The sequence below is a fragment of the Elephas maximus genome, chromosome X (genome assembly GCF_024166365.1).
Source record: "Elephas maximus indicus isolate mEleMax1 chromosome X, mEleMax1 primary haplotype, whole genome shotgun sequence".
Taxonomy (NCBI): domain Eukaryota; kingdom Metazoa; phylum Chordata; class Mammalia; order Proboscidea; family Elephantidae; genus Elephas; species Elephas maximus.
In genome coordinates this window covers 37,410,666-37,428,104 of record NC_064846.1, presented here as the reverse complement: position 1 = coordinate 37,428,104, position 17,439 = coordinate 37,410,666, and the positions used below count along the sequence as shown (strand labels likewise).

Sequence of the window (17,439 nt, the reverse complement as noted above, 5' to 3'; positions counted from 1 at the left end):
TGGTGCAGGACCAGGCAGTGTTTCATTCTCTGGTACATAGGGTCGCTATGAGTTGGAAGCGACTCGATGGCACCTAACAACCACTGTGAGGAAATAAATTTCTCTTTGTTAAAGCCATCCACTTGTGGTATTTCTGTTATAGCAGCTCTAGATAACTAAGACACCCAGTGTTGCAGCCACTGTGTCAATCCATCTTGTTCACGATTTTCCTTTTTTGCTGACCCTCTACTTGACCAAGCATGATGTCCTTCTCCAGGGACTGATCCCTCCTGATAACGTGTCCAAAGTCTGTGAGACGTAGTTTTGCTATTTTCGGTTCTAAGGAGCATTTTGGTTGAACTTCTTCCGAGACAGATTTTTTTCATTCTTCTGGCAGTCCACGGTATATTCAATGTTCTTCGCCAACACCATAATTTATATCAGAATAAGAGGCATAAACCAGGACTGTCCTAAGCAAACCAAGACAAATCTGGAGTTAAGGGGAGAGGGGTAACCGGGTATAAAATTTCAGTTTCATAAGCAGACAGATGGCACCGAGGTACAGAATTGGACCACCAAAGTAGTGAATGGGAAGAAACTCTTGTGAGGGGGAAGCAACAAGAAATGACATCAAGGAAATGGTGGTTAAAGAAAGGCCTCAGGATACAGAGGAACCGGAACTCTCTTACTCTGCTGTTAGGAAGGCAAAATGGTACACTTTGGAAAACAGTGTGGCAATCCCTCACATGGTTAAATGTAGAGTTACCGTATGACCCAGCAATTCAATACTCTTACAGATATACTTCAGAGAAATGAAAACATGTGCACACAAATGTTCACAGCAGTATTATCCAAAATAGCCCAAAGATGGAAATAACCCAAATGTCTATTAACTGATGAATGGATAAAGAAAATGTGGTATATCCATACAATGGAATATTACTTAGCAATAGAAAGGAGTTAACTATTGATACATACAACATGGATGAATGTCAATTATGCTGAAAAAAGCTAATCCCCTCCCCAAAACAAAAGTACATACTGTATGATTCTATTTATAGAAAACTCTAGAAAATGAAAACTAAAGTGACAGAAGGAAGATCAGTGGTTACTTGCGTATGGAGGGATGGAGAGGAGAGAAAGAAGCACAAGAAAGAAAATGTCGGAGGTTATGGATATGTTCACTATCTTAATTGTGGTGGTGGTGTCACAGGTGTTTTCGCACAAGTGTGAAACGTGTGATGGTTAATGTTATGTGTCAGTTTGGCTAGGCTATGATTCTCGGTAATTTGGCAGACATTGAATTGATTGCTCTTCCATACTGTAACATAATGTAGTCATCTCCATGATGAGATCTGATATAATGTAATCACCTCCACAATGAGGTCTGCTATGAGCAGCCAATCAGTTGAGAGTGGCGTTTCCTTGAGGACATATCCTGCCTCCAGTATATAAATAGATGTTACAGCAAGGCTCACTCTTGCTCTGGATCTTGCGTCCGACTCCTCATCTTCTGACCTCTGGATCTTGGGATGTGGGATGTGAGCCAGCAGCCTGCCGCCTGACCTGCAGATTTTGGGTGCGTGAGTCGGGAGACGCCTCCAGTCTGACTCCTGGCCCACAGATTTAGGATTTGCCAGTCTCCACAATTGTGTGATCCATTTCCTTGAATTAAATCTCTCTCTATGTGTTTATACTTACACATGTTTCACTGATTTTGCTCCTTCAGAGAACCCAGCCTAAGACAAGATATTTTCACATATGTAAAAATTTATCAGATTGTATACTTTTCAATATGTACAGTTTACTGTGTGCCAGTTATGCCTCAATAAGACTGTTGTGTTGTTTTTTTAAAGCAGTTACCCCAAGGATGGAATCTACCAAATGCTTTCTAAGCCTGCCAGAGTCCAGAAATAAAATCCTTCCACAAATTGGGTTGGGGGGTAGGTTGTTGTTGTTAGATGCCGTTGTGTCAATTCTGACTCATAGTGACCCTATGTACAACAGAACAAAACACCGTCCAGTCCTGCACCATCATCACAATCATTGCTATGTTTGAGCCCATTGTTGCAGCCACTGTGTCAATCCATCTCGTTGGGGGTCTTCCTCTTTTTCGCTGACCCTCTACCATGCATGGTGTCCTTCTCCAGGGACTGGTCCCTCCTGATAACATGTCCAAAGTACAGGAGACAAAGTCTGGCCATCCTTGCTTCTAAGGAGCATTCTGGCTGTACTTCTTCCAAGACAGATTTGTTCGTTCTTCTGGCAGTCCATGGTATATTCAATATTCTTGACCAACACCGTGATTCAAAGGCGTCAGTTCTTCTTCATTCTTCCTTATTCATTCTCCAGCTTTCACATGCATGTGAGGCAATTGTTCAGGCGCACCTTAGTCCTCAAAGTGATGTTTTTGCTTTTTAACACTTTAAAGAGGTCTTTTGCAGCAGATTTGGGGTGGGGAGGGGGAGAAAAGACTTTAAAAGATAAGCTGAAGAATTTTGGTTTGATCTAATAAGCAAGGAGGAGTCACGAGTTTCTTGATCAACATAGGCAACGTGATGAAAACTGGATGTGAGCAAGATTGTTCCAGAAACTGGAGTAGTGAAGGACTAGAGGCAGGAAGACTGGCCCACAAACGATGAACCTTGTTCTCTCCTCGGTAATTACACTGTGCAAACACAACTGTGACATTACAGTCTTCCATATTGAAAATGTAAACCAGGTCTGAAAACTGAGAGTGCTTTTTCTTGGTACCTCTTAGGGCCTCAAATCTTGCTTATGTGGCTTCTGACACAGTCGACAAATTATAGGTAGGGTCTTTACCTGGGTACGTGAGACCGAGGACTGCCTAAGCAGGGTGGAGTTCATTGTTCATTAAAACTCAGAGTTGTTCGACCTAAGTTAGTGTTTTTCTTAATATTAATGAAAATCTAACACTTTTTGAATGCTCACTATGTCCCGGACTCCGTCCTATTCATCCATTATCTCATTTAATTGTCCCTACAATCCTTTGAGGTATGGGTACTATTATCCTTCCCATTTTACACCTGAATAAAATCACCTGTCCAGAAGTTAAACAATGTGCCCAAGGCTTGACAACTACCAAGTGGCAGAGCCAGTATTTCAACTCAAACAGTCTGACTCCAGAGCTCACCCTCTTAACCATTGGGCTAAACTACTTCTCTCTATTTTGTCCCAGATTGCTAAAATCAGATGCTCAAGTCTATTCAATATTATATGTACAAAAGTATTAGAGCCACAGAATCTTAGGATTGGAAGGGGCTGTATAGTACTCTCTTCCCAGCCAACATAGCGATCTCCACAGTGTCCCTAACAAGTGGTTATTCCATCTCAACTTTTAACATTTCCAGTGACGAGAAGTTCACCACATCATAAAGCAACCCATTCCACCTCTAAGTCGCTCAGATTTTAGAAAGTTATTTCTTGTTGACTTAGAGTCAACCTTCCTGAAACTTCTACCAGCTGGTGTTAATTCCATACCTGACAGTTCTTCAGTTATGAAGACAGTTATGATGTCCCCCCTTCACCCAAATCTCCTTCCCAGTTAAATATCTCTCATTCATTCAGCCATTTCTTGTATGACATCACTTCACTTTCCTGATTGCATTTTTAAAATATGTTTCCATTTGTCAAAGCCCTCTTAAACATGGCATTCAGAATTGAACACCAAATTCTATGGGCTGGCCACCAGAGACCTAAGTGAGACTGAAATGCCCCCTGATCTGTTCACTACCATTCTCATAGTCCAACTAAGACTCATGAGCATTTTTGGCACTGTCAACTCACAGTCAGCGAAGACCCTCAGTCCTTTCTCGCATGTTCTACCATTAAGCTCTATCTTCTCGTCCTTAAATGCCTTGCACTAAATAGAGCATTAGAACCTTTATTATGGTACTTCCCATTTTATAAGCCTGGGTTTATTCTGGACTTTAGCCTTTATGACTCAGTTCCTAGAAATCCACGATACTCCTTGGTCTTTGCCCTTGGAAACCTAGCCCTCCTTCTGTCATCTATACACGTCCTTTTAAAATCTGAGCTCATCAGAGAATAATCGATAAGGACACTTTAGTTTATTAACTATCTCTCTCCCTTTTTAATTTCTCACTGGAATTTCTCCAAATTATACAGTTCTGAATTTTATTTTTGAAATCCCTCTTCCTTTGAGCTATCTTTCTCTTTTGGTGTTTGACCAGGCGGTCATACTTTTCTCTGGTCCTTTTGAAGTCTAAACCCCACCCCCAAACACACACACACACACCTACTTAATTAACCTATCTAACCATGCCATGCCCAACATTCTTTTGTGTAACAAATCCAGATGGCATGGTCACTGTCCCCAAGATTCTTGTCCCTTTCACCTTGCTAACCAGATCTTCTTTATTTATTGTCAGGATTAAGCCCAGTTTAGCGATTTCACCCCTAGCTTCTTCAGTCTTATGAGAGCTTAATTATCAGCAAGAGAGTCAAGAAGTATCAGATGGGTTGCTGTTAGAACAATAAAACTTCCAGCAGATATTCAGGTGGTTTATGTCTCTGATCACCGTTTCTTGCCTATGTGACAGTTTGATGAAGCATTATTTATATCTTTTATCTATCTGGGCAGTGTCTTGTATATTTCCACAACTCCAGTCTCTTTCATTTCTTGTTTTCATTCTTTTTTTTTTTTATTGTGCTTTAAGTGAAAGTTTACAAATCCAGTCAGTCTCTCATACAAAAACTTATACACACCTCACTATGTAACCCTAGCTGCTGTCCCTCTCATGTGACAGCACACTCCTCCTCTCCCCTCCTTTTCAATCTTACTGAATACTTTCCACCATCTGGCCAATGAATTGTTTCATATACTACTACTCTTCCTCTCATATAGGGTACCTCTCTGGATCAGGTTCATCCTTCTTTTTCCAGATGCCAATCAGAAGTCCCATCCTACCAAGACTGAATGATGCCTATAAAACTGTTTTCCTCCTTGTATTAACATTTTACATTCACTTTATTACCCATATTCTGGGTGTTGGTACATAGATATCCAAGGCCCTAAGTATCATTTCTGACCCTCTTCCTTGTTTTTTCTTGAGCAATGCTAGGCATTGCCTTAGCTTTAGTTGCTCTTTCTTTATTATACTTTCTTTCTACATAGCTTCCAGAAACACAATAGTTACTAGCACAGAGCCCCTACTACGCCTCACCGGAGGAATTTGTTTTTAATGAGTTGACCAGCCATATATCTCATCATCATCATCACCATCATCATCACTATCGATATTAGTATTATTCTCTATTTTCATGGGCTCTTGCTCCTGGTTCCTTTTCTTTCATTTTTTACTTAAAATTAAAATATATATATTTTATTGTATTCAGTGAATTAATTTCTTTTAACTTGCAGACTTATCAAAAAATAATATGAATAATTTCCACATTATCTTTCCCTCAGCTTCTTCAAATGTTAACATCTTACATAACCACAGTAACTAAGACTAGTATTGGTACAATACTATTAACTAATCTACCAATCTTCCTCAGATATTGCCAGTTCTTTTGCCAATGTCCTTTTTTGGGGTCCAGGATCTAATCCAGAATCACACATGGCCTTTTGTGATCATGTCACCTTAAATCTGTGGCAGTTTTGCCATCTTTTTTTTTTCTTTCATGGCCTTGACAGGTTTGTGTGTGTATGTGTGTGATAAAAATATACACAGCAAAAGATATTGACTTCGGAAATGTCTGACTTCTTGAAGTGTACATGATAATAGGCAACCAGGGGAGCTCCAGCTCACAGTGGATTTAGCAGAATACCAAGCCAGGCCATGAAGTTGCTTTTAAATGGCCCATCTTGTATTTCATTTTCAATAAAACTACCCTTAATTCTACACCAAAGACTAAAAAAAAAAAAATTTTTTTTTTTAAGAAGGGATAAATTCTAACTTGATCATCTTTTTGTGGAGATAGAAATCTGACAGAACAGTAAATGTGGAATGCTTAAACCGGTAAAAGAGTTCTGGGAGGGAATATAGTGGGGGCTTCACACTCAAAAGGAGCCCTGCTGGCACAGTGGTTAAGCGCTCAGCTGTTAACTGAAAGGTTGGCCGTTGTAACCCACCAGCCGCTCCACAGGAGAAAGATGAGGCAGCCTGTTTCCGTTACAGCCTTGGAAACCCTATGGGGCAGTTCTACCTGGTCCTACAGGGCCATTATGAGTCAGAATCCTTAACATTGTTAAGAATCCTTAACAATTGTTAACTCCTTAACAATGGGGCCGTGCTCAAAGGGAGCAGCAGATGTGGCAAGGTGTATCAAGGAGCAATTAGCATTTGAAAAAAATGCATTAAAAGGAATGTCAAGAATTCAAACAAGAAAGATTTTGCATTTTATTTTGAACTGGGTTAGAAAAACCACTTCCCCTCCAAATAAAATAACCTAAGGAGTTTTTTGCTGGAGCGGATGTTTCTCTCACCAGTAGAGGTAAAGGAGTGACTTTAATGTTCAGGGAATATACTTTACCATCCCCTTAAGCTGTAGTACTGCAAGGTCATTTCTGTATCCAGCTGCATCTCTGTTATAATAGGCTAATGAGAAATATAGCAGCCTCTCAATGGTACCGTTCGAAGATTTCTCGCCAAGTCCACAAAACTAGATTCAAAAGTGCTCTTCTTTGAACACCTGTCATTTGCGCTCGTCACTTTAGATTGTGGGGGTTCTTGGGAAAACTACCAAATTGTAAAGTATACTTGTAGAGGAAGGGTTGACAATCCTGGAGGAACCCTAACTGTAAGTTTCTCTAGATCCTTTAAAAAGGAGCCTTGGTGGCACACCAGTTAAGTGCTCAGCTGCTAATCTAAAAGCTGGCGGTTCGAACCTATCCAGCGGCTCTGCAGGAGAAAGATCTGGAGATGTGCTGCCGCACAGGTTACAGCCTAGAAAACTCCATGGGGCAATTCTACTCTGTCACATGGGGTGGCTGTGAATGAAAAATCGACTCAACAGCACCTAACAACAACTGGGTCCTTTAGCAGGCAGGTCTTTTCTGGAGGAGGTGGGAGAGGGCAGGAAAGAAAAATGAGGGATACGCCCAGTATGCCTTCAGCATGCAAGGGCCTGTGGCATTTTGTCTTTCAGAATCCTGAAGTGTGGCCATCTACACTTCAGCTGCAGTTGCAGTTTTCAGCAGTCATCCATATTTTTGGAAGCACTGTTGTGATTTCTTTAGCCATAGGATTTGTGATTACACTATCTGCTCCGGCTCTGAACCTCAGAGTGCATCACGCCAACCAATAAGTTTTGAAGGGCATGTGCGGTAAATGCAGACTAATTGGGTTTGGTAGACACTTCTCGATGGACCCAATGGCTGTCAATCTAATTTTATTGATTCCTCTAAATATTTCTGGAGTTCAGAAATCTACCCATTCCAAGAGTACTTTACCTGGGGTCCAGGGAGCCAAACGCCAGCCTAGCTCACACAGCCTCTTAACCCTTTCGGTACAACCTCTATATTTGGCTTCTAGCTAAAATCATTTCCCCACCCTCAACCCAGTCCTTTGGGCAGGGGTCCATTTACAGAAAATACCGCCTATGGCAATTAGGTTTTTTTTTTTTTAATTGTGCTTTAGGTAAAAGTTTACAACTCAAGTTAGTTTCTCATACCAAAATTTATACACACATTATTATGTGACCCTAGTTGCAATCCCTGTAATGTGACAGCACACTCCCCCTTCCACTCTGGATTTCCCATGTCCATTCAACCAGCTCCTGTCCCTTTCTGCCTTCTCACCTCACCTCTGGACAGGAACTGCCTATTTAGTCCCACGTATCTACTTTTTTTTTTTTATCTACTTGAGCTCCCCCACGTGTCTGTCAGTTTGTCATACTGTGGGGGCTTGTGCGTTGCTGTGATGCTGGAAGCTATGCCACCAGTGTTCAGATACCAGCAGGGTCACCCATGGAGCACAGGTTTCAGCTGAGCTTCCAGACTAAGACAGACTAGGGTGAAGGACCCAGCAGTCTACTTCTGAAAATCATTAGCCAGTGAAAAACTTACAAATAGCAGCGGAACATTGATATAGTGCTGGAAGATGAGCCCCCCAGGTTGGAAGGCACTCAAAAGATGACTGGAGAAGAGCTGCCTCCTCAAAGTAGAGTCGACCTTAATGACGTGGATGGAGTCAAGCTTTCGGGACCTTCATTTGCTGATGTGGCATGACTCAAAATGAGAAGAAACAGCTGCAAACATCCATTAATAATCGGAACCTGGAATGTATGAAGTATGAATCTAGGAAAATTGGATATCATCAAAAATGAAATGGAACGCATAAACATCGATATCGTAGGCATTAGTGAGCTGAAATGGACTGGTATTGGCCATTCTGAATTGGACAATCATGGAGTCTACTATGCTGGGAATGACAACTCGAAGAGGAATGGTGTTGCATTCATTGTCAAAAAGAATGTTTCAAGATCTATCCTGAAGTACAACACTGTCAGTGATACGATAATATCCATACGCCTACAAGGAAGACCAGTTAATACGACTATTATTCAAATTTATGCACCAACCACTAGGGCCAAAGATAAAAAATTGAAGATTTTCATCAGCTGCTGCAGTCTGAAATTGATTGAACATGCAATCAAGATGTATTGATAATTACTGGTGATTGGAGTGCGAAAGTTGGAAACAAAGAAGTAGGATCAGTAGTTGGAAAATATGGCCCTGGTGATAGAAATAATGCCAGAGATCGAATGATAGAATTTTGCAAGACCAACGACTTCTTCATTGCAAATACCTTCTTTCACCAACATAAACGGCAACTCTACACATAGACCTCACCAGTAGGAACACACAGAAATCAAATTGACTACATCTGCGGAAAGAGACGATGGAAAAGCTCAATATCATCAATCAGAACAAGGCCAGGAGCCGACTGTGGAACAGACCATCAATTCCTCATATGCAAGTCCAAGCTGAAACTGAAGAAAATCAGAGCAAGTCCACGAGAGCCAAAATATGACCTTGAGTATATCCCACCTAAATTTAGAGACCATCTCAAGAATAGATTTGACGCACTGAACACTAATGACTGAAGACCAGACGAGTTGTGGAAGGACATCATCCATGAAGAAAGCGAGAGGTCACCGAAAAGACAGGAAAGAAAGAAAAGACCAAGATGGATGTCAGAGGAGACTCTGAAACTTGCTCTTGAGCGTGGAGCAGCTAAAGCAAAAGGAAGAATTGACGAAGTAAAAGAACTGAACAGAAGATTTCAAAGGGTGTCTCGAGAAGACAAAGTAAAGTATTATAATGACACGTGCAAAGAGCTGGAGATGGAAAACCAAAAGGGAAGAACACACTCGGTGTTTCTCAAGCTGAAAGAACTGAAGAAAAAATTCAAGCCTCCAGTTGCAATAGTGAAGGATTCTATGGGGAAAATATTAAATGATGCAGGAAGCATCAAAAGAAGATGGAAAGAATACACAGAGTCATTATACCCAAAAGAATTAGTCGATATTCAACCATTTCAAGAGATGGCATATGATCAGGAACTGATGGTACTGAAGGAAGAAGTCCAAGCTGCTCTGAAAGCATTGGTGAAAAACAAGCCTTCAGGAATTGATGGAATATCAGTTGAGATGTTTCAACAAACAGATGCAGTGCTGGAGGTGCTCACTCGTCTATGCCAAGAAATATGGAAGACAGCTTCCTGGCCAACTGACTGGAAGAGATCCATATTTATGCCTATTCCCAAGAAAGGCGATCCAACCGAATGTGGAAATTATAGAACCATATCATTATCACACGCAAGCAAAATTTTGCTGAAGATCATTCAAAAACGGCTGCAGCAGTATATCAACAGGGACCTGCCAGAAATTCAGGCTGGTTTCAGAAGAGGACGTGGAACCAGGGATATCATTGCTGATGTCAGATGGATCCTGGCTGAAAGTAGAGAATACCAGAAGGATGTTTACCTGTGTTCTATTGACTATGCAAAGGCATTCGACTGTGTGGATCATAACAAACTATGGATAACACTGCAAAGAATGGGAATTCCAGAACACTTAATTGTGCTCTTGAGGAACCTTTACATAGATCAAGAGGCAGTTGTTTGGACAGAACAAGGGGATACTGATTGGTTTAAAGTCAGGAAAGGTGTGCATCAGGGTTGTATTCTTTCACCATACCTATTTAATTTGTATGCTGAACAAATAATCCAAGAAGCTGGACTGTATGAAGAAGAACGGGGCATCAGGACTGGAGGAGACTCATTAACAACCTGTATATGCAGATGACACAACCTTGCTTGCTAAAAGTGAAGAGGACTTGAAGCACTTAGTAATGAAGATCAAAGACCACAGCCTTCAGTATGGATTACAGCTCAACATAAAGAAAACAAAAATCCTCACAACTGGACCAATGAGCAGAACATCATTGTAAATGGAGAAAAGATTGAAGGATTTCAATTCAATTGTCAAGGATTTCATTTTACTTGGATCCACAATCAAGAGCCATGGAAGCAGCAGTCAAGATATCAAAAGATGCATTGCATTGGGCAAATCTGCTGCAAAAGACCTCTTCAAAGTATTGAAGAGCAAAGATGTCACCCTGAAGACTAAGGTGCGCCTGACCCAGGCCATGGTATTTTCAATTACATCATATGCATGTGAAAGCTGGACAATGAATAAAGAGGACCGAAGAAGATTTGATGCCTTTGAATTGTGGTGTTGGCAAAGAATATTGAGTATACACCATGGACTGTAATCTGTCTTGGAAGAACTGCAGCCAGAATGCTCCTTAGAGGCAAGGATGGCGAGACTGCGTCTTACATACTTTGGACATGTTGTCAGGAGGGATGAGTCCCTGGAGAAGGAGATCATGCTTGGCAGAGTACAGGGTCAGCGGAAAAGAGGGAGACCCTCAACGAGGTGGATTGACACAGTGGCTGCAACTATGAGCTCAAGCATAACAATGATTGTAAGGATGGCGTGGGACCAGGCAGTGTTTCGTTCTGTTGTGCACAGGGTCGCTATGAGTTGGAACCGACTCGACGGCACCTAACAACAACAACAACAATCTACTTGAGCTAAGAAGCACACTCTTCATGAGTAACATTTTATATTTTATAATCCAGTCTAATCTTTGTCTGAAGAGTTGGCTTCAGGAATGATTTTAGTTCTGGGTTAACAGAGAGTCCCGGGGTCAGGTCTTCTGGGGTTCCTCTAGTCTCAATCAGACCATTAAGTCCGATCTTTTTACTAGAATTTGAGTTCTGCACCCCACTTTTCTCCTGTTCCGTCAGGGACTCTCTCTTGTGTTCCCTGTCAGGGCAGTCATTGTAGGTAGCCAGGCACCATCTAGTTTTTCTGGTCTCAGGCTGGTGGAGTCTCTGGTTTATGTGGCCCTTTCTGTCTCTTGGGCTAATATTTTCCATCTGTCTTTGGTGTTCTTCATTCTTGTTTGCTACAGGTGTGTTGAGAATAATTGATGTGTCTTAGATGCTTGCTCGCTACCTTTTAAGACTGCAGACGCCACTCACCAAAGGGAAATTAGTTTTAAATGGTCGAATGATGTGCTACAAACTAGTGATGAAAACTGCCATGGCCAATAGAAACTGCTCCTTAGCGCCCCTCCTCAAGCAGTGTCCAGGGCACATGCCCTGCCTGCCATACCTTAATTACACCTCTGCCAGGCTTTGGGTTCTCCTGAGCCAATTTCTGGCAAGATCTTTGTTAAACTGTATTTGCAAACCAGGGTCTGGTACAAGCCGGCAGTGTTTCCACTCTGCTGTGACCGGTTACCCCAACCTCCTCTGGCTTCATTGGTGAAGCTCCATGGCAGGGCCAGGAATAGGGTGACGAGAGTGAGGCACTCACTTCAACACAAAATTTAAGGGGGGGGTGGCGAGCCAAAACAACTCGGTAATCAAGATAGATAATTTTTAATGCAGTATTAAAAAATTTTTTTTTTTATTTTAAAGAATGAAAATTAATGCAGAACATTCGGGAATGGTTAAGGGTGATGAACAACATGATGGACATGTTTAACGGCACTGAACTGTACATGTGAAGAATGATGAAACGGCAAATGTTTTCTTACCTGTATACTTACCACAGTAATAAATGAATGCAAAAAATCCACGATTGAACATACTATCAAAATTGCAAATAAAGACAGGATCTGACCCTGCACTTGCATGTCCCTGCCTCACTTGCCTCCAATTAAGCTTTATTTTTAAAAAAGCAGGTGATTGGCCCACCGGCCATAGATTGCTTATTGGAATTTTTTTTTAATATTGCTTTAAAATACTATTTGTTGCGATTACTGAGTTTTTTGGCGCCCTCTTAAGTATTGTGTCTGAGACGAGTCCCTCACTCCCCTCACCCTGGTCTTGGCCCTGCTCCAGGGGGGTTTGTCCAAGCACACGTGATCTCACCCTTTTTCCCCCCTTGAAGGGCCCGCCCCCTTCAGGCTCCAGCGCCCAGATCCTGGGTATTCCCTGGGCCCGCCCCGTCCTTCTGCCGGACCAGGTGCTGTGGCGGCCCAGAGCCGCGGGGAGAGCGGCGCCCTGGCGGGTCCCAGAGGTTCGGCCCTCCGCGCCCTGAGCCAATCAGCGGTGCTGCCGCCCCGAGCGCCGCGGCTCAGCTCCCGCTCGGGGCCCGCCCCCAACGCCGGCCGCCTTGGCGCCGGCTCTCCGTATATAAATCAGCCATTTGCTCTGCTCCGCCCCAAAGCCCCGGAGTCAAAGCCGGTTTGTGTCCCATTGCTGCTGTCGCCTGCCTTCTTTTTTTTCAACATGACAGATGCCGCTGTGTCCTTCGCGAAGGACTTCCTGGCAGGTGGAGTGGCTGCGGCCATCTCCAAGACCGCGGTAGCGCCCATCGAACGGGTCAAGCTCCTGCTGCAGGTAAGTCCAGGGGTCGCGAGCCCAACCAGGAAGTGGGGAGGGGTCGCGCACAAAGCCAGGGTCCCCAGGGGCGAAGGGGAGCCAACTCTAAAACGTGTCCGGGGAAGTGACGGGATGGGGCGGAGATCGCGACAAAGTCGGACCAAACGGCCAACACGAGGGACTTAAAGTTTAGGTGCCTAGGAAGGGCTCGGGATGGAGGGAGGGGAGGAAGGCCAGGCGCTCAGCATCCCGGATGCGGCAAGTTGCGAGCGACTATCTCCCCGGGCTTTGGGGTCAAGGGCGAAGCCTGAATGCAGGCGCGAGAAAGAGGAGCCCCGGGCCTTACGGAGGACCTCAAGGTTGCGGCAAGGAAATAACAGCCCGGGGGAGGCCAAGCCGGCCGGTCCCATGCCCCCCAACGTGGGTGGCGCGCAAACCTTGCCGGGCCGGAAGTCGGTGCCGGGAAGCGCGTGTGCTTCTACAACCTCCCCCGCGCAGCCGCCGCCTCCCGGCCAGCCATCCTACGCCTCGCCATTCTCCGCTCCGGCTCTAGAGGGAGCTCCTGGGTGAAAGTCGGGGTGGCGGCACAGTCGCTTCTAGGAGAGGAGCTGGGGCGGAGCAGGAGGGAGGCAGTGCAGGAGACCTGAGGTATAGGTCATCAAGGTGACCGCACCCTACCTTGGACTCAGTGCCCGTGAACCTGGGTCTGAGGTAATGACCTTTCTCTCAGATAGAAAGGTGACAGTCTTCTTGAGGGTGCCCCCTCTCCACCCAAATGGGTGGAGGCTTAATGCCTGTAAGGGTGCATGTCACCTCTTCCACCTGAGACAGCTTCAGGGCTTAGGAGGGTCCAACCTGTATGATACCCAAGGCTAGACTTGTTGCGGGGGCGCGGGGCGGGGCGGGTAGCTAACCTTAAAGGACATTGATTGAGATGATATCTTCGCCTCCCTTTCAGCTTCTACATGGTTATAAATGTCCCTCTTGGCCCGCTTGTTCTCTCTCAGGTGCAGCATGCCAGCAAGCAAATCACTGCAGATAAGCAGTACAAGGGCATTATCGACTGTGTGGTCCGTATCCCCAAGGAGCAGGGAGTCCTGTCCTTCTGGCGTGGTAACCTGGTCAATGTCATCCGATACTTCCCCACCCAGGCTCTCAACTTTGCCTTCAAAGATAAATATAAGGAGATCTTCCTGGGTGGTGTGGACAAGCGGACCCAGTTTTGGCGCTACTTTGCAGGGAATCTGGCATCAGGTGGTGCTGCTGGGGCCACATCCTTGTGCTTTGTATACCCTCTTGATTTTGCTCGTACCCGTCTAGCAGCTGACGTGGGTAAAGCTGGTGCCGAAAGGGAATTCAAAGGCCTCGGTGACTGCCTGGCTAAGATCTACAAATCTGATGGGATTAAGGGCCTGTACCAAGGATTTAATGTGTCTGTGCAGGGTATTATCATCTACCGAGCTACCTACTTCGGTGTCTATGACACTGCAAAGGGTAAGTTTGCGATGTACTTTGAAGCTGCATTGTTAAGAGACCATTTATAAAAGATTGTTATGCCAGCCTAATTTTCCAGAGATTTTTTTTTTTAATTGCTTAAGAAAGCCAGGGTCATCCAGTGTAGAAATGAGGAAATGTTTGGGGGTTGTGGAAAACCACAACTAAGTAGAACTCTGCTTTTTGGTCAAAGTGTCTCCTTTCCTTTTCTCAGGAATGCTTCCAGATCCCAGGAATACTCACATCATCATCAGCTGGATGATAGCTCAGACCGTCACGTCCGTGGCTGGGTTGACTTCCTACCCATTTGACACTGTTCGTCGCCGCATGATGATGCAGTCAGGGCGCAAAGGAAGTAAGTTCCACCTGAGCAGGAGATAGTCAGAGACGTGGGCATGGGGCAAGCTGTGGCCACAAACTGGCAGTGCCTGACTTTAAAAATGGCAGTCTTTGGATCCTGGGTTGGGACTGATAGCTTCTGTGTCACAGCTGCCTTTGAGTAGGCTGTTAGATGACTGAATGAGAGTGCTTAAATGGTCCTAGAGGTTAAGACCAATGGGTTGTTTGCATATCCCTATTTTCTAGTCACAGCATTAATAGTTGACGATTGCTCACGGGAATGTGTAAATGTTGGGTTTACAAAAATGGACACTAGCTTTTAGGGAGGCAGGGCTCCCTTCTTGTCCTACTGAGTTTTCGGCCTTTCATCTGCCCTCAGTCACCAATTCCATGTTTATTCTTTGCAGCTGATATCATGTACACAGGCACACTTGACTGCTGGAGGAAGATTGCTCGTGATGAAGGCGGCAAAGCTTTTTTCAAGGGCGCATGGTCCAATGTGCTCAGAGGCATGGGTGGTGCTTTTGTGCTTGTCTTGTATGATGAAATCAAGAAGTTCACATAAGTTTATTTCCTACTTTGTTTACCCCTGTGAACAGGCATATTGTGTTATATATAACATATCTTGAACATTCTTGACAGACTGTTGGCTGTCTATCAACAGCAACTATCTGCTGGTTGAAAATGGGAAGCAATAATATTCATCTGACCAGTTTTCTCTTAAAGTCATTTCTGTGTTGATGACGATGGGACTCAGTTCTGTTTTTTATTTCAGTCACTCCTGATAAATAAAAAGTTTGAAGAAATAAAAATATCTGAAATGCAGTTTTTGCTTGCTTGCAGTTTATTTTTACATACATGCTACAGCTATGGGTCTAAGCTTCTGGGATGAAGAGCTTTCTTTGAAAATCAATCCTCAGCCATCCATTTATCAAGGAATAACTTGGTGGTGTGACCTGTGAACACTCCCAATACATTAGCAAAATGAAATTCAGGCCCAGTGCATCCAAAAGGCACTGGCATGTTGCCTTTGGATTGGCATAGCTGAATGAGCTTTCTCCAAAAAGTACTGTGCCCCACCTTTCCTATTCCTGTGGTTATTAATCCAGAGATATAATATAGTTAACCAATTTTCATCCGGTTACCATCCGTCATCTTCGCCTGGCTCGAGCCATTCAGAGCAGAGGATTAGCACTTGCACTTACATAGTGCTGAGACTGCAGTGCTGTTGAAGATTATGGTGTGATTATGGCCCGACCTCAAAGCTCACTCTAAAAGAGAAACGGTAGCATTTGCATTTTGCTAAATGAGCCTAGTCAATGGAGGACGTATATCTTTATTTTAGATAAACATATCCAAATTTGGAGTCCGAGTGAATGTTTTTCAATTTCTGTAGCTCCTCATTAGTGCTCAGAAATCCAGTGGGTTTTGCCTGTAACATGAGATTTGTGTGAAGAGTAAAGCACCATGTCTGTCAAGCCACAACGTTAAAAGAAAATGATAGGCTAGGTGATGCGCGCGCACAAGTAAAACTCCTGAGGCCACAGCCCATACCCGGCATATATAAGGGCTGCTAACAGACTGGGTCTGCACTGCATGCATTAATGCTCAGGAGATCTCTTTAGTCCTAGAGGCTTTCTTTGTGTGCCAAGTACTGAATTGTGATATAGCTTAGTTAGTTCTGTTCTGGTGTCAGTTCTGGATTGAAAATCTGGACTCTGCCATTTACTAGCTGTGTGTGCTCTGAGGACCTTGGGCAAGTTAATTTCTCTAAACCTTAATGTTCCTCATCTATAAAATGAGGATAATAATAATGCCTGCCTCAGAGGGTTGCTGCAAAGATTAAATAATTTATGCAAGGCAGCTACCATAGAACCTGAAAGCATATACATAATATGTCCTCCATAAATGGTAACGACCATTATTAGATAGTTAAGATTTCAGGGGCTCTAGGGTTGCTACGAGTTGGAATCGACTCGACAGCAACGCGTTTGTTTTTTTTTTTTCTTTGGTTAGAAGTTCTAGATTTGAATCCTGGCTCCGCTGCTTATTAGGAGCTCTGGTGGCACAGTGATTAAACAGTTCAGCTGCTAACAGAAAGGTAGGTGGTTTGAACCCACCAGCTGCTCCGTGGGAGAAAGCCGTGGCAGTCTCCTTCCGTAAAGATTACAGCCTTGAAAACCCTATGGGACAGTTCTGTTCTGTCCTATAGAGTTGCTATGAGTCAAAATTGACACGGTGGCAATGGGGTCTGCTGCTTATTAGCTGTATGACCTTGGGCAAGTCATTTAATCTCCCCGAGCCTCAGTTTCCTCATCTGTAGAGTGGGGATATAGTGGAGCTAGCCTTATTTCCTAGGGGTGTTGTAAGTGTTAAGATAAAACATGTACAGCAATTAGTATGTTGCCTGGCATCTAGTAAGCACTCCAGTGGAAGATTCTCCCATAATCAGGCACTCATTTTTGTTGAATGTTGATTTGCCAAAGTACAGCCCTACTCAAGGATGAATTCAAGCCTACTATTCTTTTTCTGCAACAGCCTAGATGCACAATATTGTGCAGAATTTATATAAAATAAACTTCCGCCTAGGTCTTTTTCAGATATAGACTTTTTTTTCCTAAAAAGGGACAATAGGCTCTCCACTAAAGGCTGCAACCCACAATGCAAGAGGACCCAAGCCCCCTTTATGGTTATTACAATAGATGTGGACTCACTAAGCCTGGAGCTATTAAAATAA

At 43.7% G+C, this 17,439-nt stretch overlaps 1 protein-coding gene across 1 annotated transcript; it reads left to right on the top strand.

Annotated features, from left to right (window-relative positions):
* Nucleotides 1-12,615: 12,615 nt before the first annotated feature.
* SLC25A5 (solute carrier family 25 member 5) lies at nt 12,616-15,522 on the top strand. Its single transcript, XM_049872914.1, has 4 exons — nt 12,616-12,887; nt 13,877-14,363; nt 14,578-14,718; nt 15,110-15,522. The coding sequence occupies exons 1-4, from the start codon at nt 12,777-12,779 to the stop codon at nt 15,265-15,267; spliced, it is 897 nt and encodes a 298-aa protein (XP_049728871.1). The 5' UTR covers nt 12,616-12,776; the 3' UTR covers nt 15,268-15,522.
* The last annotated feature ends 1,917 nt before the right edge of the window (nt 15,523-17,439 follow it).

What these genes read in the sequence shown, in the direction of transcription:
- SLC25A5 (XM_049872914.1), top strand. Translation starts at nt 12,777, where the DNA reads ATGACAGATGCCGCTGTGTCCTTCGCGAAGGACTTCCTGGCAGGTGGA. An exon ending in GGGTCAAGCTCCTGCTGCAG is followed by an intron (nt 12,888 to 13,876) that starts GTAAGTCCAGGG and finishes GTTCTCTCTCAG; the next exon opens with GTGCAGCATGCCAGCAAGCA. An exon ending in TGTCTATGACACTGCAAAGG is followed by an intron (nt 14,364 to 14,577) that starts GTAAGTTTGCGA and finishes TCCTTTTCTCAG; the next exon opens with GAATGCTTCCAGATCCCAGG.